General features: G+C 44.2%; 1 protein-coding gene and 1 long non-coding RNA gene across 8 annotated transcripts in view; both read left to right on the top strand.

Moving 5' to 3' along the window:
* LOC139274924 (high affinity 3',5'-cyclic-AMP phosphodiesterase 7A-like) overlaps positions 1–23,715 on the top strand; it is a 270,952-nt gene that overhangs the window by 200,259 nt on the left and 46,978 nt on the right. For all 7 annotated transcript variants that reach the window (XM_070891671.1, XM_070891706.1, XM_070891663.1 and 4 more), the window contains 3 exons: positions 8,026–8,121; positions 10,624–10,724; positions 15,360–15,491. In XM_070891671.1, coding sequence (XP_070747772.1) covers positions 8,026–8,121; positions 10,624–10,724; positions 15,360–15,491 — 329 coding nt within the window. The remainder of the gene's footprint in view (positions 1–8,025; positions 8,122–10,623; positions 10,725–15,359; positions 15,492–23,715) is intronic.
* On the top strand, positions 15,504–20,790 carry LOC139274955 (uncharacterized). Its single transcript, XR_011595639.1, has 3 exons — positions 15,504–16,803; positions 19,325–19,471; positions 19,626–20,790. It is a non-coding gene; the product is annotated as an uncharacterized lncRNA (long non-coding RNA).

The raw sequence follows: 23,715 nt of genomic DNA on the forward strand, positions 1-23,715 counted from the left end.
TCCCTTTCACAATTCGATGCTGACTTGGACCGATCCTTTCACTGCTTTCCAAATGTGCTGCTATTACATCTTTAATAACTGATTCCAACATTTTCCCCACTACTGATGTCAGGCTAACTGGTCTATAATTCTCTGTTTTCTCTCTCTCTCCTTTTTTTAAAAAGTGGGGTTACATTAGCTACCCTCCAATCCATAGGAACTGATCCAGAGTCTATAGAATGTTGGAAAATGACCACCAATGCATCCACTATTTCTAGGCCTAAGTACTCTGGGATGCAGACTATCAGGCCCTGGGGATTTATCGGTCTTCAATCTCATCAATTTCCCTAACGCAATTTCCTGACTAATAAGGATTTCCTTCAGTTCCTCCTTCTCGCTAGACCCTCGGTCCCTTAGTATTTCTGGAAGGTTATTTGTGTCTTCCTTAGTGAAGACAGAACCAATGTATTTGTTCAATTGGTTTGCCATTTCTTTGTTCCCATTATAAATGCACCTGATTCTGACTGCAAGGGATCTACATTTGTCTTCGCTAATCTTTTTCTCTTTACATATCTATAGAAGCTTTTGCAGTCAGTTTTTATGTTCCCAGTAAGCTTCCTCTCATACTCTCTCTTCCCCCCTCCTAATTAAACCCTTTGTCCTCCTCTGCTGAATTCTAAATTTCTCCCAGTCCTCAGGTTTTCTGCTTTTTCTGGCCAATTTATATGCCTCTTGGATTTAACACTATCCTTAATTTGTGTAAACGCTCCTCGTAATTGAACCCTTAGAGTCCAGGTATCATTCTGGTAAATCTACACTGCACTCTCTCCATACTAGTATATGCTTCCTAAGGTGTGGTCTAACTAGGATTTTGTACAGGCGTAACAACTTCTACTCACTTGTAATCTAGTCCTCTATACATAAAGGCAAGCATTCCATTAGCCTTTTTGACTATTTTCTGTAACTGTCCATGACATTTTAATGATGTATGTATAGGGACCCATAAGTCTTTTTGGACCTTCACTGTTTCTAGCTTTTCACCATTAAAAGTACTCTAATCTCTCCTTTTTAGATCCAGAGTGGATGATCTCACTTTGAACATTGAAATCTATTTGCCACAGTTTTGCCCATTCATTTAATCTGTTACTATATTTCTGTAATTTTATGCTTCCATTTACACTGCTTACAATGTCACCTATCGGAAAACTTGCACATGTGACTCTCTAGGTCTCAGAGGCTGTGGGAAAAGGGAGGGGGGGTTGCTTCTAAACTCGCGTCTAGCTTGAGGCATGTTAGTTTTGAACCGTGTCCTTGAGTTCTGTGTTTGTAGTCCAAGTCAATAGGAACATGAGTTAGCCATTCAACTCCTTGTGCCTGATCCGCCATTCATGGCTGATCTGTACCTCAACTTCATCTAACCGCAGTTGATACTATTACCTGAGAAAAATCCATTGATTGCAGTCTTGAAAATTTCAATTGACCCAGCATCCACAGCCTTTTGGGGAAAGTTCCAGATTTCCATTATTTTTGTGTGAAAAAGTACTTCCTGATTTAATTACTAAGTGGCCTGGTTCTAATTTTAAGATTATGTCCTCTTGTTCTGGATTCCCCCACCAGAGAAAGCAGTTTTCTGTATCTGCGCTATTGAATCCTGTTACCATTTTAAGCACTTTGATTATATCAACCGTCTAAATTCAAGGGAATACAACCTAAGTTTATGCAACCTTTATAATTATACCCTTTAAGTTCCGAAATACATAATGGCTTGCTTACCTCTGCATTATCTGAATGATCTTTTCTTGTTCCCTGTATTTTTTCAATATTCTAATGGCTTGGGTCCTTACTGATACTTAATTTCTGTTGGAATGTCAGAGTCAGCACCCAGCATTAGAAAGAGTTCTTTTCAACATTGTGACAGCTCCCTGATGGGTTATTTGTTGATGATGCATTTTAAAGTTCTGTCATCTTTTCAGGTTTACCTCTCTAGAACCCCCTGTTTCTCTCTTTTCTGAGCCCCATCAAATACGTCAATGGAATTTTAAAGATAGCCCAAAACTTTGCTCTTCTATGGTCTCGATAATCTGGACAAGATTAGAATAACTTGTGCAGACTTAGTTGAATATCCTTGAAATGTACATCCTTGAGTGGAAAATGTCTTTAAATACTGAATAATCATATACAAATCCTGTCTTTGGAGCTGAACATTTTGTTGCATTGAGGAGCCAGATCCACAGGTTGCAAAAAGTCCTAAAATCAATCCATGGTTTATACTGAGGCAGCTTATCTCTAATGGTCCATTCCACTAATGCTATCCTTTGTGATTGTGACCATGTTGCACTATCCTTCCTCATTCTCCTTTGCCTCTCTGTGGTATTTGACACTCGTTCACTCTGTCCTGCTCCTCAGTCATTCGTCTGTGGTCTACCTCGGTGTCACTGCCCAGCCTGGTTCAACTCCAACTTGTCCCAACAAAGCCAGCATGTCTTCTGCAATGACGTCTCCAGTTTGGGTGTGCCCCAGGGCTCCAGCCTTGGTCTACTATTCCCTTTCTTTTCTTTCCTCTTGATATCATTCATAAGTTTTACATATATGCCAAATACACCCAGGTCTATCCCTTCCCTCAGCCTTGATTCCTCCACCATCTCTATAAACTGACTGTTTAGCCAAACTCTGTCACTTGTATCCCATAATGCACCAAGTCCTAGTTCTCCACCCTTCCTTTTACGTGACAACTTTAATTGGCTCTCTATCTCCCAGTGCATTGATTTAAAAGTCCTTATCCTCATCTCCTTCAGCCCGTGGTCCAGCTTGTGTGTCTGGTCTTCTGAATGTGGTCTCCTTTACTTAATGACTTAAGCTGCAGCTATACCTAATTTGCCATGTTATATTGTAGGGGGGATAAAACTAAATTACACAAAGGGGCAATTTTTAGAGTGGTGGATTTAAAAAAAAAAAATTGAACAGCAAAGTGAATTCTGATGATGTAAAATGTATTTCCTTGGTGGTTCTAGAGGCTTGACCCACCTGGAAAATATAAATTTCTGACACTTTTAAAATGCATTGTGCAGTGTATTCAGCATTTGATGCTCAACATTACACTACAACAATTTGTATGTGCATATTAAAAGGAATTGTTAATGAGTCACTATTAACTCTTGATTTTTTTCCCCCATCAGAAGTTAATACCCAAATGTGTATTGACTTGAAATAGTAAGCACTCTACTCGGAACTCGTCCAAGGCAAACGAGCCAAAGGCGGGCAGAGGAAACATTACAAGGACACCCTCAAAGCCTCCCTGATAAAGTGCAACGTCCCCACTGACACCTGGGAGTCCCTGGCCAAAGACCGCCCTAAGTGGAGGAAATGCATCAGGGAGGGCGCTGAGCTTCTCGAGTCTTGTCGCCAAGAGCATGCAGAAATCAAGCGCAGGCAGCAGAAGGAGCGTGAAGCAAACCAGGCTCCCTGCCCACCCTTCCCCTCAACCACTGTCTGTCCCACCTGTGACAGAAACTGTGGTTCTTGTGTTGGACTGTACAGCCACCTAAGAACTCATGCTAAGAGTGGAAGCAAGTCTTCCTCGACTCCGAGGGACTGCCTATGATGATGATGAATCTTGAAACATCCAAGAAAACCTTTGAAATCTGCACAGAGCATGCTTGTGAGCACAAGAAATTGCAGACCTATGCATCATTTCACCATCATAATACTGTTTGTGCCTCAAAATTTGGACTGTTGAAAGATATGGTTTCAATGTCTGACCTATGTTGCTGGAGTAGACTGATGGAAGTTATCAGCAGTCTTAGATTTTAAGAGTTATTTTGATTGTGTACTGGAGATATGAGTAGTTATTTTGGGTAGCTGTTGAATCATGCCATATACCTTATCTAGCTTGAAGATCCTGAGTGTCTATATTTGAGAAACTGGTACCTGTCTCTGGCTCCTTAGCACAGGCTAAACTTGACCCATGTATCTATTTCGTTTGGCTCCTCTATTTAGGAATTTGGCCAGGTTCCCTGAAGTGAAGGGAGTATTATTTGTATTGCTGGCCAGATAGCCACTTGAATGCTTTTAGTGAGGGTACACGTGAGTTGTCTTTGTCTGTTTGCCAGGCGCTGAATTAGTGATCAAGTGAAAGTGAAAGCTACTTCATTTGGACGGGTTGACTCTCTAACCTGCATACTTCAGCCTTCTGAATAAAATGGCCTCTGAAATGAAGAAACGGTTTGCTGAGTTCAATACAGCACTGTGATCATTTTATAGATAAAATAATCAGTATTAAGCCAGTTACTGGGTTTAACAAGGGAAACAGAATATTTTCCAGTTAACATTCCTGCATCAGAGCTGCCAATATTCACCTGATTGACATAACTGTTCAGGAGCTCCTGAAATTATCCCACAGTGCCTTAAGTTGTTGCTGCTGTGCATGTGTATTGCTTCAGGACAGGTTTTCTGGCTGATTTCTTTTCAGTATCTGAAAATCAGTGAGCATTGGAGGCACCGCACTGTTGGCATGGATGGCATTCAAAAACACTGACCATTTGTCCAAAACATGAGTGTGGCAACTATGTGCAATGACCAGAACTGTACATAGTACAGGTACTCCCAAGTGCTGCCTGACCTGGGCACTGCGTAGCTTCAGCATGGCCTCTTGGGATTTGAATTCAACTGGTTTAGCAATGTAAGCCCAACATCCTATTTGTTTTATCTATTGTGAATTAAAGATTACAGCAAATGTTTTGGTTACTTAAGTCCAAAGCGATTTGTTATATTTCAGCCCAGAAGCAATAAGGTGATTCTGATGTCTGGACTCGGGAAATCAAGTTTAAATTTAAAATAGTGATAAAAAGAAGTATGTCAGCTGTTGACCAGCCTTAACCTACCATTGTGTTTCAAAGGTTTTAGAATTTTTAGGGACTTTCTGATTTTAACTAGGTGACGTCTGCAATGGAGAAATACCTTGAGGATTTGCTTCTACTGCATTAGTAAAGATTAGGGAAGTTCTGAAAGATGAGATCGGTGTCAATCCTGCAGTTAGATCAGAAGAGTCATCTTATGAAAAATAAATGGTTTACAGTAATTGAAGAGAGTCAAGAAGTTCAGGCAATACTCCCATATCTTTATTCCTTTGTCTGCCTATTCTTCATCCACGGCCATTACTGCATAGTCTGAGCTCTTCTTACTTTATATGTTAAGGTTTTGAACTGCTTATTTCTTTTTATGGTCTTATCTCTGCAATACCACCCATCACTTAGGTCAGTCAAAAAAAGGAAATGCTAACTTTTCCAACCAGACTTTGTAAGGGCCCTCTGGAATTATGAAATTGTCCATAATCCTTTGTACATTATCTGTTCTGTATAGGCATGGAAATACACTGTGCATATACAAGGAAATGCACAAAAGATTATGGGGCATTTTTTCAGTTCTCAGAAATCAGCAAACATTGGAGGCATTGTGTGCGAGCATCACAAACCGAGATCCAAAATGCCCAGCATTTGATAACTATATTTTCACCTCTGGGATCCAGGTTTGAAAGCAGCCAGACTTTTGGGATGGAAGTCAGTTTCTAAGAACTTGAGTTTGATTATCCTGAGCAGAGTTTCTAATGCGTCTGGGCCAACAGCACAAAATTGCCCATTATTTGGTCTGAAATTGACAATCTGACTCAGGCCACAAGGATAGTTGATTCAGGTTATGAAAATGTTACTGTGGAATACAAAGGGTGCTCCTCTCACAATACATTCACACTGCACAGTTAGCATCTATGCAAAACTATTGCACTTTGCTTCAACCCTAAATATGTGTAATATAAATCGGGTGTCAAGACCCAAAGAGAATGTAAAGCAAAGTGCACTGAGGCTACCTTAACCAGGGAGTTCTCAACAACAACAACTTGTATTTTATCATCATCATCATCATCATCATAGGCAGTCCCTCGAAATCGAGGAAGACTTGCTTCCACTCTCAAAGTGAGTTCTCTGGTGGCTGTACAGTTCAATGCAGGAATTACAGTCTCTGTCACAGGTGGTGGGGCAGACAGTGGTTGAAGGAAAGGGTGGGTGGGGAGCCTGGTTTGCCGCACGCTCCTTCCACTGTCTGTGCTCGATTTAGCTGTGCGGCATTCCGGTCTGTCGCTGTTGGGGTTGTCCTGAGGGTCCTGACGTTCCAGGTCCCAAACTTCATTTTGAAGGGTAGGAAATGCCTGTGCGTGAGTTCTTTTAACGTGGGGTGGCTGTTGCACATCGGCTACCACACGGGCTTAGCAGAGCAAGGTCTTGGTCCAGTGGCAAAGGGGTCCAAGACGACTGGAGACCAGGCTCTACTGTATGGGCCTAGTTGCCAATGGTGGGATGTGAGTCGTAAGCTCGGCACTGGGCAGCGCCTTCAGGAGAGGTAGTGGGAGTTTGTCACGCCTTTAATGTATTAAAATGTTCCAAGGTGCTTCACAGGAGTATTATAAGACAAACATTTGATACCAAGCCACATAAGGAGAAATTAGGGCAGATGACCAAAAGCTTGGTCAAAGATGTAGGTTTTAAGGCGCATATTAAGCGAGGAAAGAGGAGTAGAGGGGCGGAGAGATTTATGGAGGGAATTCCAGAGATTAGGGCCTTGGCAACAGAGCAAGGGCACCAATGGTTGAGTGACTATAATCAGAGGTGCTCAAAAGGACAGAATTAGAGGAGCACAGATATCTCTGGGGGTGGATGGGTGGGCTGCTGTGGGGCTGGAGGAGATTACAGAGATAGGGAGGGACGAGGCCATTGAGGGATTTGAAAACAAGGATGAGAATTTTGAAATCTAGACATTGTTAACCGGGAGCCAATGAAGGTCAGTGAGCACAGGGATGATAGGTGAAAGTGACTTGGTGCGAGTTAGGAGATGGGCAGCCAAGTTTTGGATGACAAGTTTAAGTAAGATAGAACGTGGAATGCCAGCCAGCAGTGTGTTGGAATAGTCAAGTCTCGAGGTAATAAAGACATGGATGAGGGTTTCACCAGTGGAAGAGTTGAAGCAAATGTGGAGACGGGCGATGGTACGGTTTTGGAACTAGGCGGTCTTATTTATTTTGCGGATATATGGTCGGAATCTCATTTCACTGTCAAATATGCCACCAAGGTTGCAAACAGTCTGGTTCAGCCTCAGACGGATGTTAGGGAGAGGAATGGAGTCGGTGGCTAGTGAACAGAGTTTGTGGCATCACTAGGTCAGGTCCTGATTCCAGATTCAGGTTGCATTTACTGTATACCCCAAAGCCTTTCCACTATCTATAAGGCACAAGTTAGGAGTATGTTGGAATACTCTCCACTTGCATGGATCAGTGCAGTTCCAACAACACTCAAGCTCGACACCATCCAGGACAAAGCAGCCCGCTTGATTAGCATTCACTCCCTCCACCACTGGCGTACCATAGCTGCAGTGTTTACCATCTACAAGATGCACTGCAGCAACTCGCCAAGGCTTTTTCGAGAGCACCTCCCAAACCCGCGACCTCTACCACCTAGAAGGACAAGGGCATCAGGCGCATAGAAACACCATCACCTGCGAGTCCGTCCCTCCCTAGTTACAACCATCCTGACTTGGAAATATATCGCTGGTCCTTTATCGTCGCCTGGTCAGAAACCTGGAACTCCTTCCATAACAGCACTGTGGGAATACCTTTACCAAACGGACTGCAGCGGTTCAAGGCGGCGGCTCACCACCAACCTCTCAATGGCAATTAGGGATGGGCAATAAATGCTGGCCTTACCAGCGACAACCACATCCCATGAACGAATAAAAAAAAAAATAACTGCAACATCCGTATGAATTCAAACCATTCACACTGACTCTTTGAGGCAGTCATGGCTCTTAAAGAAAGGGACAATTTCGGCCCCTTACCGTGGTGGTATGACCATATGGATGTAAATAATATCAATTATAATATGCTCTGGAAAGTTCAAAATGCTTGAACATAGTACTGTTGTTGTAAAAAGCTTAAATGTGCAACAATGAAATTACCATTGTAATTACAATTTACTTGCTTCACGTATTTTTTTTCTCTTCCAGGAAATAGTCTGGTTACTTTGACCTTCCATTTATTTAAATACCATGGACTTACTGAGCATTTCCACTTAGATTTGGTAAAACTGCGTCGATTTTTGGGTAAGTAGCCTTATGTATTCACCAGATGTCTTTTTTCAGATTGTACTTCTTTGTAAAGGTGATAATGGTTAATAGCAGTGTAACGCATTAATGAGGTCTGAGGGGTTGATGCTTAATATTTCCACTCTCTAGTAAGACTAGTTGGTTACAGTCTTAGTAGAGAGGTGGAATGTATACTGTAGAGTCGAGTTGCAAGTCCAGATAGTGTAAATGGGATTGTAGAGCTAGAGAAATCTGGAGAGGATAGGATTGGGTAGAGTGAGGCTTAAGAGAGATTTGTGAATAAAGATTTTGAAATCAATACATTTGGGAATTGTATGTCAGCAGGAAAAGGGTTATAGGTAAACTGCACTTACAATGGGATGGAAATGTTCTGGATGAGTTGGAGATTATCATAGAATAGAATCATAGAATTGGAGCTTGGGAGACCAGAAAGGAGAACGTAAGGTACATTGTGAAATTTATTTAATGCAAGATTTTGTTGCAGTCTTCAACATAAGATTTTATCAATTTGAAGTATGATGTTAATTCATTAGTGTTCAAATTAAGTTCTGAAATAAATTTGCTAGCATACATTTAAAGAATTGTCTCTTGGATATCTTTAATATTCCCAGATATTTTGATCAAATTTGTAAGTTGTAAGAGGATTGAGAGAATTTTAGAATTCAGCAAAGGAGGACTAAGAAATTGATCAAGAAAGGGAAAATAGAATACAGAGTAAACTAGCGAACAACATAATAATAGACTGTAAAAGCTTTTATAGTTATGTAAAAAGGAAAAGATTAGTGAAAGTAAATGTGGGTCCCTTACAGGCTGAGACAGGAGAAATTATAATGGAGAATAAGGAAATGGCAGAGAAATTAAACAAATACTTTGTGTCTGTCTTCACGGAAGAAGACGCAATAAACCTCTCAGAAATAGTGGAGAACCAAGGGTCCAGCGAGAATGAGGAACTGAAAGAAATTAGTATGCGTAAAAAAAAAATTCTGGAGAAATTAATAGGACTGAAAGCCGATAAATCCTCTGGAACTGATGGTCTACATCCTAGGGTTTTGAAAGCGTTGGCTATAGAGATAGTGGGTGCATTGGTTGTCATCTTCCAAAGATTCTAGAATGGTTCCCATGGATTGGAAGGTAGCAAATGTAACTCCGCTATTTAACAAAGGAGGGAGAGAGAAAAAGGGGAACTACAGACCAGTTAGCTTGACATCAGTAATAGGGAAATGCTAGAATCTATTATGGACGTGGTAACAGGGCACTTGGAAAAGAATAATAGGATTGGGCAGAGTCAACACTAATTTATGAAAGGGAAATCATGTTTGACAAATGGTTGTAACTAATAGAATAGATAAGGGGGAACCAGTGGATGTGGTGTATTTTGGATTATCAGAAGGCATTCGCTAAGGTGCCACACAAGGTTATTAAACAAAATTAGGGCTCATGGGATTGGGGGTAACATACTAGCATGGATTGAGGATTGGTTAACTGACAAAAAACAGAGAGTAGAAATAACTAGTGGGGTACCACATGGATCAGTGCATGGGCCCCAGCTATTCATAATCTATATCAAAGATTTCATTGAGGGGACCAAATGTAATATATCAAGTTTGCTGATGATACAAAGCTAGGTGGGAACGTAAGTTGTGAGCAGGATGCAAAGAGGCTTCAAGGGGATATAGATAGGTTAATGAGTGGGCAAGAAATGTGAAGTGATCCACTTTGGTAGGAAAAATAGAAAAGCAGAGTATTTTTAAATGGTGAGAGATTGAGAAATGTTGGTGTTCAGAGGGACCTGGGTGTCCTTGTACACGAATCACTGAAAGTTAACAAACAGGTACAGCAAGCAATTAAGAAAGCAAATGGTATGTAGACCTTTATTACAAGAGGATTTGAGTATAAGAGTAAAGATGTCTTACTGCAATTATATAGGGCCCTGGTGAGACTGCACCTGGAGTATTGTGTACAGTTTTGGTCTCCTTGCTTAAGGAAGGATATACTTGCCATAGAGGGAGTGCAACGAAGGTTCACCAGACTGATTACTGGGATGGGGGCTTGTCCTATGAGGAGAGATTGAGTAGACTAGGCCTATGTTCTCTGGAGTTTAGAAGAATGAGAGGTGATCTCATTGAAACATACAAAATTGTTACAGAGCTTGACCGGGTAGATGCAAGGAGGTTATTTCCTCTGGCTGGGAAGTCTAGAACCAGGGGTCACAGTCTCAGAGTAAGGGGTCGGCCATTTAGGACTGATGAGAAATCTCTTTACTCAGAGGGTGGTGAATCTTTGGAATTCTCTACCCCAGAGGGCTGTGGATGCTCAGTCATTGAATATATTCAAGATAGGGATTGATAGATTTTTGGACTCTAGGAGTATCAAGGGATATGGCAATAGTGCAGGAAAGTGGAGTTGAAGTACAGGCTCGAGGGGCCGAATGGCCTGCTCCTGCTCCTATTTCTTGTGTTCTTATGGAAGTGATAAAATAACCTTTTGCTTTCTGTGCAGTTATGGTTCAGGAGGACTACCACCGTAACAACCCTTATCACAATGCAGTACATGCTGCTGATGTAACTCAGGCCATGCACTGTTACCTAAAGGAACCGAAGGTAAGAAAAAAATAAGAGAAGCTCCAAAGAATTTATATATTTTACTTAGATTTTCTCCCTGGTTTGTGCAATTCAAACATTAGAAATATAATTGATTAACAGTGGGGAAAGCATTGATGTTTAGCACATTTTCTAAAATATATTTTTCCTCCTTAAAAATTCAGCCACATCATCATATTATAATACTTTATATTTGTCCCCTCTTTCCAGATTGAACCTTAAAGGCAGTTGCCATTGGCTCCGGAATAACTAAATACATTTAGAAAGATGGGAAAACATAAACTATACATTCATATTAAACATTAAGGTTCACTCTGGGAATGGGGACAAATATATAAGATGCCTCCCCCCAAAGAAATCGTCCGACTCTTGTATAAGGCAAGGATGAACATAACAAAGATTATTTTCACCAAACCATTTCTCTTCATGTTGGGTGATGTCGCACAAATAAATGTTTCCTCTTTCTCATTTCAAGCAGCATGTTCCATCCCAGCTGTTGCACCACTCCGTCAGCATTGTGATGTTTAATTTCAGTTCTGGTTGCCACAGTTGAACTTTAAAACTCCTCTTCTTGTATCTACATGATGCACTGTCTGTTTTTTAATTTTATGGGGAAACCTGGACTGAAGTCAGGAATCAGGAGGGAAGATTCTCATTTAAATGTCATGTGATAGAGGGGATGTGCAGAGCAAAAGCTGATCGAAATAATGGTGCTACTAAGTCCACTGTTTTTAGAGTAATTGTTCCGCTGGGAGGAAATCAAAAGGGAAATCCTATGCATGTACAAAATATCCTCCCAAGTATTGGCTCTGTTATGTATGGACAAAGAGTCAGACTGAACACTGTGAGCTCAAAGTAAAGTGTGAACGTAATCTTCTATTGCAGGTCTCCAGAGTGCCTCTCCAACTTGTGAGGCCTCCTTAAATACCTGTGCTCCCAAGGAATTATGGGATCCCTTAGGACTCCAGGGGATGAGCCCTCTGGTGGCTGTACAGAGTAAATACAAGTTTACATATATAACAACACTCCCCGCCAAAGTCAATAGTGTAACTATTTACAATGTGAGTCAATCTGGGGCCCTTCTTGCCCTGGTTCATCGTCTCGGTGTGAAAGCTGGTATTGTTGAATCATTTGTTGGGCCCTCGCTGGGCTGCCTGGTGTGTTGAGTCCTGCTGGGCTGCTGTGGATGATGGGTTCTGCTTCGTGGTCAACCGGGGTGCCGTAGTCTTGTATTGCAGGTCTCCAGAGTGCCTCTCTAACCTGTGAGACCTCCTTAAATACCTGTGCTCCCAAGGGATCATGGATCCCTTGGGACTACAGGGGATGAGCCCTCTGGTGGCTGTACAAAGTAAATACAAGTTTCCATATATAACAGGCTCCAAACAGTGATAGGATTTCTCGTCATATATTCCATTATATACAACAGTTTATTTTCTTTAATGAACTTGCAATTATAGACCTGTCGTATTGTTCTGCCAGTATGGAATAGTGTGTAGTAATGTATACTGGCACTAATTAATTCAACAGTTTTTTTTTGCTGAGTAAAGTAGCCATTAAGGCACGCCTGCAATTCCTCTGGTCATGGCAGGGCACATTAGTTTTGTGAAAGTACTATCGTCAATTGCACACATAATATGTCAACCCTTTTTGGTTACATTAATCTTCCTCACTAATTAATTGTCATTAGATCCCTCTAGTTGGAGTTATTCCCCAATATCCTGAAGTTTTGGGTTTCTATTAATTTATGTCTGTCTTGAAAACCTAACTTCAAGAAGAAAAATAGTAGTTACATGTATTGAATATTTCAGTTAGAATTCTGAGTCTGCATAGGAAAATCTTTCAGCACACAAACATGGCCTGGCCCATCTTCCTTTTATTCAAGTGAAGTGGGAGTGAGTGGAAGGAATTTTGTATTGTTGAAAGATTTGGTTTACTTGATCTTTTAGAGGCAGGCAGACACACAGCGATCAACTTTGCAGATTAAATGGGTTCAGCAGAGTCCAGGATAGAGAAGATCATACAAGCATGGAGAAATAATGTACGTGATAGACTGAATGTACCTAACTCATTCTGTGCTTAACGTGCTTATGCAATTATTGCAGCAGACAGGACCTGCCTTATTTTTTAACGTATTACAGCGCAAGCTTTAGGAGTAGAAATAGATTAAGTTTCTGCTTCTGGAGATCAGAGTGTACCCCCATAATTAATATTACCGCTAATAGTTTACAATAATGGATTTCATCAAAAAGTGTAAAGCTTTCAAAGTTGAGATGAATCACCTGGGCCTGGGGTCGATACTGCTGGCATTTATTATACAAAGAACAAGACTGCTGGCATTGACATCTATAAAGTAGGTTGATGTAGCATGTCTCCTGAATGGATTACATGAAATTAAGAACATTTTGACCTTACAGGGATCAAAAATAATACAATACAACCAAAAACTAAAGTAAAAACAAAACCATAGTTAATTGTGAAAAATTAGATGGAGGTAAAGATATTTTGTAGTTGCAGAAATAATCGCCTGGATTTTGCAGTCAGCAGTGAAGGAACATCGCTTGTTGTTTATTACATTTATAGCTGCCCCCACAGACTTTTTGTGGGCTTTTGAACGGCAAATAACAGTAATTAGAGATCCTTTTGAGCTTGTCTCCTCAACCAATCAGATTGAAGAATCCTCACTGAGACCCATATGGCGAAAAATTTGACACCGTAACGCACGATTTTTCGGCACTAAGGGTGCCGTTTTGTGCCGAAAATGGCATCTGCACAGCGCCACACACTTCTGGTGAGTGCCTTGCTGGACGGCATCTTGGTGAGGGCGTAAGGAGCGTGCGCTGGAAGTATGCAGAGTGCGCAGATTGTGATGGCAATCAGTATGCAATGCTGATTTGACGCCAGCGCTGCCATTTTTTTTGTCAACACCAGCAAGGACCCCCGACCAATGATATTTAAAGGGATCAGCAACCACTCTAAGGTTAGTTGCTGATTGATTGATTTCTACTGGCTCTGTATAAGTTTGTGGAACTGTTTGGAGCTATCTAGAGTTATTCAAAGTTGGTGAGGTGACGGGGAGTATTGTTGCAAGTGGAGAAGACCTTGCTTCTGACATCAAGAGTTCTGGTCAGACCACGTGTTCCTAGCCATGGGTGCTCTAGTTGTCATCCCCCTTGGCCTGCAGCATGCCAGGGAGATTATGCAGAGGCAATAAAGAAGGGGACAAGCTAGCCTCATTGGTGTTGGCCTCGCACAAATTTGGACCCCCTGCTGAGTGTTCAGCAACTCATCATCATAGGCAGTCCCTCGAAATCGAGGAAGACTTGCTTCCACTCCAAAAGTAAGTTCTCAGGTGACTGAACAGTCCAATTCGGGAATTACAGTCTCTGTCGCAGGTGGGACAGACAGTCGTTGGAGGAAAGGGTGGATGGGGATTCTGGTTTGCCGCACGCTCCTTCCGCTGCCTGTGCTTGTTTTCTGCATGCTCTCAGCGACGAGACTCGAGGTGCTCAGCACCCTCCCGGATGCTCTGCCTGCACTTGGGGTGGTCTTTGGCCACGGACTCCCAGGTGTCGGTGGGGATGTTGCACTTTATCAAGGAGGCTTTGAGGGTGCCCTTGAAATGTTTCCTCTGCCCACCTGGGGCTCACTTGCTGTGTAGGAGTTCCGAGTAGAGCGCTTGCTTTGGCCAACATCCCCAGCATTGAAGCACTGACCACACTTGATCAGCTCTGTTGGGCGGGCCACATTGTCCACATGCCGAACACAAGACTCCCAAAGCAAGCGCTCTACTCAGCCACTCAGCAGCAAGTTCAGTGGGCTGAACATTATAATCATTGTAATTAGCAAGCAGCACAAAGGTCGCATGCTGCCTATATTCCTTTCAAAGGGCGTGGGGCGATCACGCATTGAAATCCCCGCTCCAGCGATCATGCATCGCGATCCCCGCTCCCATTTTTGGGTGTAATCCAATTTTTTAGTCTGCTGAGTCTAAACCCAGGAAGTTTAAATTAGAATACAGAAAGCAAAGTAAAGAGAGGGAAAGAAAAATGGAATTAAGAGAGAGAGATCAAAGAGACAAAGAAAAAGTAAAACATAATTTTAATTTTTAATTTTTTGAAAAATCTCTAACAATAATGAAATTCTGAAGGAATGAGACTCCACACTTGTAAAATTTAATTTTCAGTGCCAGAGAGGTTGTTTGTCATTAATTCAGACTTAATACGCCATTGAAAATTCACTTACGCCTGAATGCACCTACCCTAACATTTTCTGGCATTTTTAGTGGGTAAAAACAGCAACTTCACTCCCTTCATCATCTGTTTTAATGCCAAATCTCTTGGCAAGGTACAGGTGTAGCAAAGCTTGAGGAGGAGGAGTAGGGCAAATCAGACAGAAACTTCTGGATGCCGCATTTAACTGCGCAAGTGCGGCCACCTGAAGTTGCTCTCTGATTTGCTCCATAGTAACGGTAAGTGCTCGACAGCCTTACCATTATTGCGATTGCAAAGTACAGGCCATTGTTATAATGTAAAGTGCCAGTTGCTTATGATTCAATATTTATCAGATATCACAACTCAACATCTCCATTTTAATAATTTTTATCTCAATGTATGATGGTCTCCTTTTTCCTTGAAGATTGCCAAGTCTGTTTGCCCATGGGATGTTCTGTTGGGTTTGCTGGCAGCTGCCACACATGACATGGATCACCCTGGTGTTAATCAGCCTTTCCTAATAAAAACCAGTCACTACCTAGCAAGTTTATACAAGGTAAGTGTTGATCAGATTTGAAATTCATTAAATTGTTTTGCTATTAAAGAAAGGAGAAAGTTAATGAATGGAAAAATAAATAATGCATTCTGCTGAATTACAAAACATGAAAAGAAATAAATGAGTTTTCTGAATACAGAATTAAATTCTTTGGTATAATCTATAAATACATATTGTATGAACTGGAACTGTTTTAAAAATATGTCAGATACTTTATAGTGATATTACATTTTGCACACTTGTATATAAAGATAAATTTATTCTGCTGAGCTGAGAAAAAACTTGAATTTATATAGTATCTTATCACACATCTCAAATTTCTTAAAGCACTTTGCATATAATAAATCACCTTATGAACATACGGACAATGACGAACAGGTAAAGACCATCTGCTTCATCGAGCCTGTCTCATTCAATTGCAATAACTTGTGTCTCACACCATATACACTCCACCAACCTTAAATCATGTGATCTCCTGGGAGAGTCAAAAAGCAAGATAAAAGCCCAGGCCAATTTGGGGAAAAAGATATATGGGAAATTCCTTTCCGACCCATCTAGGCACTCAAAACTAGTCCAGGAGATCACTGCAGTACTTACCTTCTGAAAGAGATGATTTCCGCCCCAGCCAGAAACAAATCCAGCTCTCGCTTGAAGGAATTTAGCGAGTCCCTGTCCACCATACTAATGCTGTGACTTTTGTCATGTAGGCAAATGTGACAACCATTATGTGCACAGCATGATCCCAAACAGCAAAGAGTTGAGGTGGAAATTCGACCGCGTCTCATTTGGGGCAGTAACCCAGGCGGAGCAGTCGTTTTATCGCCTTGAAAAAGTTTGCACCCTCCGCTCAGAAATTCGTCGGAATTGAGCTGATGGGCACTAAATCAGCCATTGCGCACCAGAGCTGGGGGAGGGGGGACGCCATAACGAAAGTTTAGTCGGTAAAATTTATAGACCCATTGCGCATGCACGGAACTCCGAGTCAGATCCCAGGAACAGCCAAGTCCTAAAGGCGCGGCAACTGAAGTGCATGCATGCGCAGTTGAAGATCCACAGGGTCTTCAGAACGCGAAAATGGAGGAGCAAGGAGGACGGCAGCTTTCTACCCTCTTTTCAATCACTGTCCTTGATGCCGAGGTAATGGAGAGTCGCTGGAGTGCACTCCAGCCTGGAGGGGGACGAATGCCAGCGCCTCTGGATTGCAGAAGACTGGAGGGAGGTGGCTGAGCACCTTACAGCCCAGAGCACGGTGCCAACAACAGCAGCGACCCAATGTCGCAATACTTTCAACAGCCTTACTGCGGTCGTTTGGGTGAGTACCATTTCCATTCAGCTTCCAATGCTTGCATGTGAACCTCAGTTTCACACACAATGTAAACACTTTGTACTGCTTACCCCTTCTACGGGCTCAAGTTTCGGCCCGTGTTGCTCCTATTTTTTTGGAGCAACTACTTCAGAATGGAGCATCTTAGAAATTGCAATTCTCGGCCTTTAGTTTGCTCCAGTTCTAGTCAGTTAGAATCTTTTCATTTTAGAACACATTTTTTTTTCAAAAGGGGGCATGTCCAGCCACTTACGCCTGTTTTGCAAGTTTAGGCAGCAAAAACTTACTCCAAACTAACTTAGAATGGAGTAAGTGTAGATTTCTGTATGCTCAGAAAAACCTTGTCTATACTTAGAAATCAGGCGTGGGGAACGAAAGATAGGGGGATGGTGGGGGGGGGAGGGAAGTTTACAAACATTAAACACTTCACTTTTACAAATAAAGAGGCATCATCAATAATAAATGATAAATAAATCAATAAATCAACCAATAAATCAATCAATAAATAAAAAAATATTTCTACTCACCTACTGCAGCACCGGCAGCGTGCTGGGACGGGCCGCCCCCCAGTGTCTCTCTCTCTGTGTCTCTGTCACTGTCTCTCTCTGTTTTTGTCAGTGTTTGTGTTTCTGACAGCGAGGGGTGGGGGGAGAGGGGGAGAGAGGAGGATGAGGAGAGGGGGGAGAGAGGAGGATGGGGGGAGAGGAGAGGGGGGAGAGGAGGAGGAGGGGGTGGGGGAGGGGAGAGGAGAGGAGAGGGTGGGGGAGAGGAGAATGAGGGAGGGAGTGGGGAGGGGGAGGGAGGGAGTAGGAGGATGGGGTAGGGGGAGGGAGTGGGGTAAGAGGAGGGGAGGGTGGAGGGAGTGGGGTAGGAGGAGGGGGTGGGAGGGGGGTAGGAGAATGGGGGAGGGGAGGGAGAGGGGTAGGAGGAGGGAGGTGGGTAGGAGGGAAGGAGGGGGAGAGAGGAGTGGGGAGAGGCTGAATGGGCCGGTTTGGGCCGCCGCCGCTGACACTTCGGGCAGGGCCCGCCCCCAACGAGATGCCAAGCGGGCCCCGTCGACAACATGGAGGGGGGGTGGGGGGGGGGGGGGTTGAATGAGCTGGGCCACCGCCGCCGCCGATGACACTTCGGGTGGAAGAAGAGGGGAATGGGGGGGAGAAGAGGGACGGTGGCGGGGGGGGGCCTGAACGGGAGGGGGGTGGGGGTGGGGCTGGCCGGGCCGGGCCACCGCCGACATTTCGGGCAAGCCCTGCCGACGATGGGGAGGGTGAGAAGGCTGAACGGGAGGGGGGGAGGGAGCTGAACGAGAGGGAGGTCCGAGTCCCCATCTTCGCCCTGTGAGCCCATTCAGCCAGGGCTAGGGTCGAGTCCCTCCCACGCAGCCTCGGGGGCCTGGAGCTACTGCACATGCGCGCGCACTCTAGCGCGCATGTGCAGAGGTCCCGACACTGTTTTCAGCGCCGGGATCTGGCTCCGCCCCAGACCCTTTGTGCTGCGCCACGCCGAGCACGGAGACGTCCTGAGGAGACCGGAGAATCACAAGGTAAGTTTTCGGCGCCCTTTTTCTTCCAGAAAGTCGGCGCACCTTATCGAGATGCGCCGTTTTTCCAGAGTGCGGAAAATTGGGCCCAATATGTGTACCAGGCCATGCTACTCATTGCTGAAGCCAGCCTGAGACCTCTCCAGCGCCTCACCAGACATGCCCTGCCCACCAAGTGTCTCTCACCTTCTACCTCCTTACTCAGCCTGAGTGCACCTACCAGCACCTTTCAGCTCTTCATATGCGGTCCCAGTCCTGAGCCTTGTACTGTAAGATTGGGATCACAGGTAACCAAGGGGTTATAAGGCATTTTATTAAGGGAGCGGTAGTTTAAATATAGTCAAACACAACACACAATAAAGATAAGACATATTAGACATACAACCGTGTCAAGTAGCTGTTATTAGTTCCGATCGGACAGACAGCTGGTGTCACGAACATTTCTTATCTTCACCGTCTGCCCTGAACGCCTTCCAGGTCTTTTATTCTCTTTTTAGGGGTGGGCCTGGTGTAGGATATTGGCAGGACCATTTAACCTATGATATGTCTGGTTCTTTGTCTCAACTCTTGGGTGAAACCCTCCTCTTCACACTCTCCCAAGGTTGGAGTCTAACATGCCGTTCTTGGCCTTCAGATGTTTGGAGCTGCCCGTTACCAGTTATTTATGTTCACGCTGTTCAAGTCGCTTTAGCTATTGTACCATGGAATGAATCCTTCAATTCTCATACCATTCTGAAGAGACTTTTTGGTCTGAAGTTATTTCTTCCAATTCATAATTTCTTACAATACATATTGGTAGTTGCTTGTGCCCCAGACCCACCATTCACACATCCACTGTGCGATGTCACGCAGCATGAAATGCCGATATGCACACTTTGCCATCTTACTCGCGAGTACCCTACTGCAGACACATGTGGCACACCAGCACCTACACATGCACTAACAACTTTTTGCCTTTGTTCATTGCAGGACAAACTCACGCACAATCTGCCCGAATTGGATCAATGGGGAGAGGGTGAGCCCTACCTGTAGGACCTGACTGACCAGGATGAGCGAGTGCACAGCCTCATGGGCGCTACAGTCATGGTGGTGCAAAGCCCCTACACGACAGTGACGGTATGTGAATGAAATGGCCATTTTGCGTGACTCCCTTTAGCCTTGAGGCCACATGCTCTGCAAAATATAGCAACCAAAATAATGATGCCCCCCTCCTTGCCTTCCTGCCCCCTCCCCAGCTGATAACCGCACTTCTATTGCTTTGTGCTTACAGACGATGGGGAAGATGATGAGGAGGAGGAGGAGGTGGAGAGCAGTGCACCAGGACAGGACGAGATTTGGATCGAGTGGGGAGAGCATCTTGGTCGAAGAGGCCGTCTTCCGGGTTGGCTGAAGCTGAGGCTCCTGGTCCCAGTGGCCTGCAGCAACGCCGAGCACGAGGGGCAGATTGGGGGCCAGCTCTCCGGAGGGTAAGTCGGCCCATGAGTCATGCTCACAGACAGGCAGATGAGGACCTGGACTTAGGGGCTATGTCCAGCGAGTCAGTGCAGATGCACAGCGAGGTCATCGGTGCATTGGAAGGATCCCGCCAAGTGTCGATGTACTTACATTGAATGTGGCAGGGACCGCCTCAACCTTGGCATTTGCGGTTCGGGGGTCCATCGAGCCCATCCTTGGTCGATTGCAATTGATGCTCGACGCTACAAGTGACCATGGGGTCCAAGACATGATGGCGTGGGCCATGGCTGACGTGGCAGTAGCCCTTGAGCGGCAGGCCGAGACCACACAACACCTGCATTCTGCCATATCGTCAGTGCTCTAATGCTCTAATGCAGCGTCAAATTGATGCCATGCGAGCACTGACTGCTACCATCGTGTCTTGGGCCCCATCAGTCCAACGGGGAGATAACGTTGCTGAAGTAGGCCAGCAATCTGCGATTCACCAGATTGCTCTGGATGCTGAGGCTCTGCCCCGGGTGAGTGGCAGGCCGTGAGTCCAGTTGGAACGTAATGTCCTCTCTCAGGAGGACATTCAGTCTCCAGACACTGCCATTTCACCTTTGTACCCTAAGGCTGCCGCCCATTCTCAGGCAGGGCTGTCAGCAGCCGATCCTTCCAGGCCCAGAGCTGGTCATCTGTCCTGGCCCAGATGCTAAGGCATCTGTCCTGTCTCCCTCACACATAGCAGGTCTCAAAATACCTTGAGGACCCATTGAAGAAGGAGCAGTAGCCGACGGAGGTGGGTGAGGCATAGGGGTGGGAAATGTCTACGCAAGACCCACTGATGAAAGGTGTGGGCATGTGCCCTATGTTGAGAAGGTCTAAATCTTATTCATCTGTTGTATTATTTGAAGGGGTGTGTGCCCCATTTAATTTGGTTTGAGGGGAGGAGTCTGTGTACATCTGTTGTAAAGGTTATTCATCTGTTGTATTATTTGAAGGGGCGATGCCCTGTTTTTTTTGGGGTGGGGTTTGGGGTTTGAGGGATGTGTTTGCAATAAAATTTTACGTTGACCGTTTCCTTCAGTCTTTGGTATATGACTGTTGACTTGTAATTGAGAGGTGGCATTATCGTGCCTCAATATGTGCTCATTATTAGCTGCCTCCCTCAGCGCACTCTACTTAAGCAAAGCGCTCCATTATGAGCCGATGCCGAATAGCCCTGCCGCCGCCAACATTGGTACACTACCTCCTCTGTGGCTGCTGCTGGTCGTTGCCATCTTGCTGGACATTTGGGGCGTTGGCAGACTCCTGTTCCTCCTCGTCCTGTTGAGGTGGGCCTGCGATCCCTACTGGCAAGACCAAGGCCCTCATGATGACCAAGTTGTGCAGCATGCAGCACACCACAATGAATAGTGAGACCAGGCATCGGAATCACTGTTTCAGTGCCCGTATAGTCAAATAATGGTGTAGATGTTGCCCCTTTCAGTGTATTATATTAAAAAAAAGGAAACATTGTTCAATATAACTAGTTTTCATTGCTGGTGGTGGCATGGCTCTCATTGTAGCATTCCTCTGGCTCTGTGGTGGGGTTGCGGAGGGGGTCATTAGCCAGGTGGCCAGGCCGTATCCTTTGTCCTCGAGCAACCAGCCTCGGCCTTGCTGTGGTGGTTGAAACGGTCTAGGCATAGTGCTCTCCTGCAGGATAAAGGTGTCATGTGCGATTCCAGGATAGCGAGCATTGACTGCGAGGAAGCGCTGCGTGTGAAACATAGAAACATAGAAATTAGGTGCAGGAGTAGGCCATTTGGCCCCTCGAGCCTGCACCGCCATTCAATAAGATCATGGCTGATCATACAACCTCAGTACCCCTTTCCTGCTTTCTCTCCATATCCCTTGATCCCTTTGGCCGTAAGGGCCATATCTAACTCTCTTGAATATATCTAATGAACTGGCCTCAACAACTTTTTGCGGAAGAGAATTACACAGGTTAACCACTCTGAGTGAAGAAGTTTCTCCTCATCTCGGTCCTAAATGGCATTCCACTTATTCTTAGACTGTGACCCATGGTTCTGGAACTCCCCAGCAATCGGAACATTCTTCCTGCCTCTAACCTGTCCAACCCCGTCAGAATTTTATATGTTTCTAAGAGACCCCCTCTCATTCTTCTAAACTCCAGTGAATACAGGCCCAGTCGATCCAGTCTCTCCTCATATGTCAGTCCTGCCATCCTGGGAATCAATCTGGTGAACCTTCGATTTACTCTCTCAATAGCAAGAACCTCCTTAGATTAGTAGACCAAAACTGAACACAGTATTCCAGGTGTGGCCTCACCAAGGCCCTGTACAACTATAGTAAGACCTCCCTGCTCCTATACTCAAATCCTCTAGCTATGAAGGCCAACATGCCATTTGCCTTCTTCACCACCTGCTGTACCTGCATGCCAACTTTCAATGACTGATGCACCATGACACCCAGATCCCGTTGCACCTCCCCTTTTCCTAATCTGTCACCATTCAGATAATATTCTGCCTTCCTGTTTTTGCCCCCAAAGTGGATAAACTCACATTTATCCACATTATACTGCATCTGCCATACATTTGCCCACTCACCTAATCTGTCCAAGTCACCATGCAGCCTCTTAGCATCCTCCTCACAGCTCACACCGCCACCCAGCTTAGTGTCATCTGCAAACTTGGAGATATTACATTCAATTCCTTCATCTAAACCATTGATGTATATTGTAAATAGCTGGGGTCCCAGCACTGAACCCTGCGGCACCCCACTGGTCACTGCCTGCCATTCTGAAAAGGATCCATTTATTCCGACTCTCTGCTTCCGGTCTGCCAACCAGTTCTCTATCCACGTCAATACATTACCCCCAATACCATGTGCTTCAATCTTGCACACTAATCTCTTGTGTGGGAATTTGTTAAAAGCCTTTTGAAAGTCCAAATACACCACATCCACTGGTTCTCCCTTGTCCACTCTACTCGTTACATCCCCAAAAAATTCCAGAAGATTTGTCAAGCATGATTTCCCTTTCATAAAATCATGCTGACTTGGACCGATCCTGTCACTGCTTTCCAAATGCGCTGCTATTTCATCTTTAATAATTGATTCCAACATTTTCCCCATTAACCGATCTATAATTTCCTGTTTTCTCCTTTTTTTAAAAAAGTGGTGTTACATTAACTATCCTCCAGTCCATAGGAACTGATCCAGAGTCAATAGAACGTTGGAAAATGATCACCATCCCACTATTTCTAGGGCCACTTCCTTAAATACTCTGGGATATCAGGCCCTGGGGATTTATCAGCCTTCAATCCCGTCAATTTCCCTAACACAATTTCCTGACTAATAAGGATTTCGTTCAGTTCCTCCTTTTCACTAGACCCTTGAACCCCTAGTATTTCTGGAAGGTTATTTGTGTCTTCTTTAGTGAAGACAGATCCAAAGTATTTGTTCAATTGGTCTGCCATTTCTTTGTTTCCCATTATAAATTCACCTGATTCTGACTGCAAAGGACCTACATTTTCACTAATCTTTTTCTCTTCACATATCTATAGAAGCTTTTGCAGTCAGTTTTTATGTTCCTTGCAAGCTCCCCCTCTTAATTAGACCCTTTGTCCTCCTCTGCTTAATTCTAAATTTCTCCCAGTCCTCAGGTTTGCTGCTTTTTCTGGCCAATTTATATGCCTCTTCCTTGGATTTAACACGATCCCTAATTTTCCTTGTTAGCCATGGTTGAGCTACCTTTCCCGTTTTATTTTTACTCCAGACAGGGATGTACAATTGTTGAAGTTCATCCATGTGATCTTTAAATCTTTTATTGACTATCCACTGTCAACCCTTTGCCAGTCTATCCTAGCCAATTCACGTCTCATACCATCAAAGTCAGTTTTCCTTAAGTTCAGGTCCCT

Source organism: Pristiophorus japonicus, chromosome 1 (genome assembly GCF_044704955.1).
Source record: "Pristiophorus japonicus isolate sPriJap1 chromosome 1, sPriJap1.hap1, whole genome shotgun sequence".
NCBI lineage: Eukaryota > Metazoa > Chordata > Chondrichthyes > Pristiophoridae > Pristiophorus > Pristiophorus japonicus.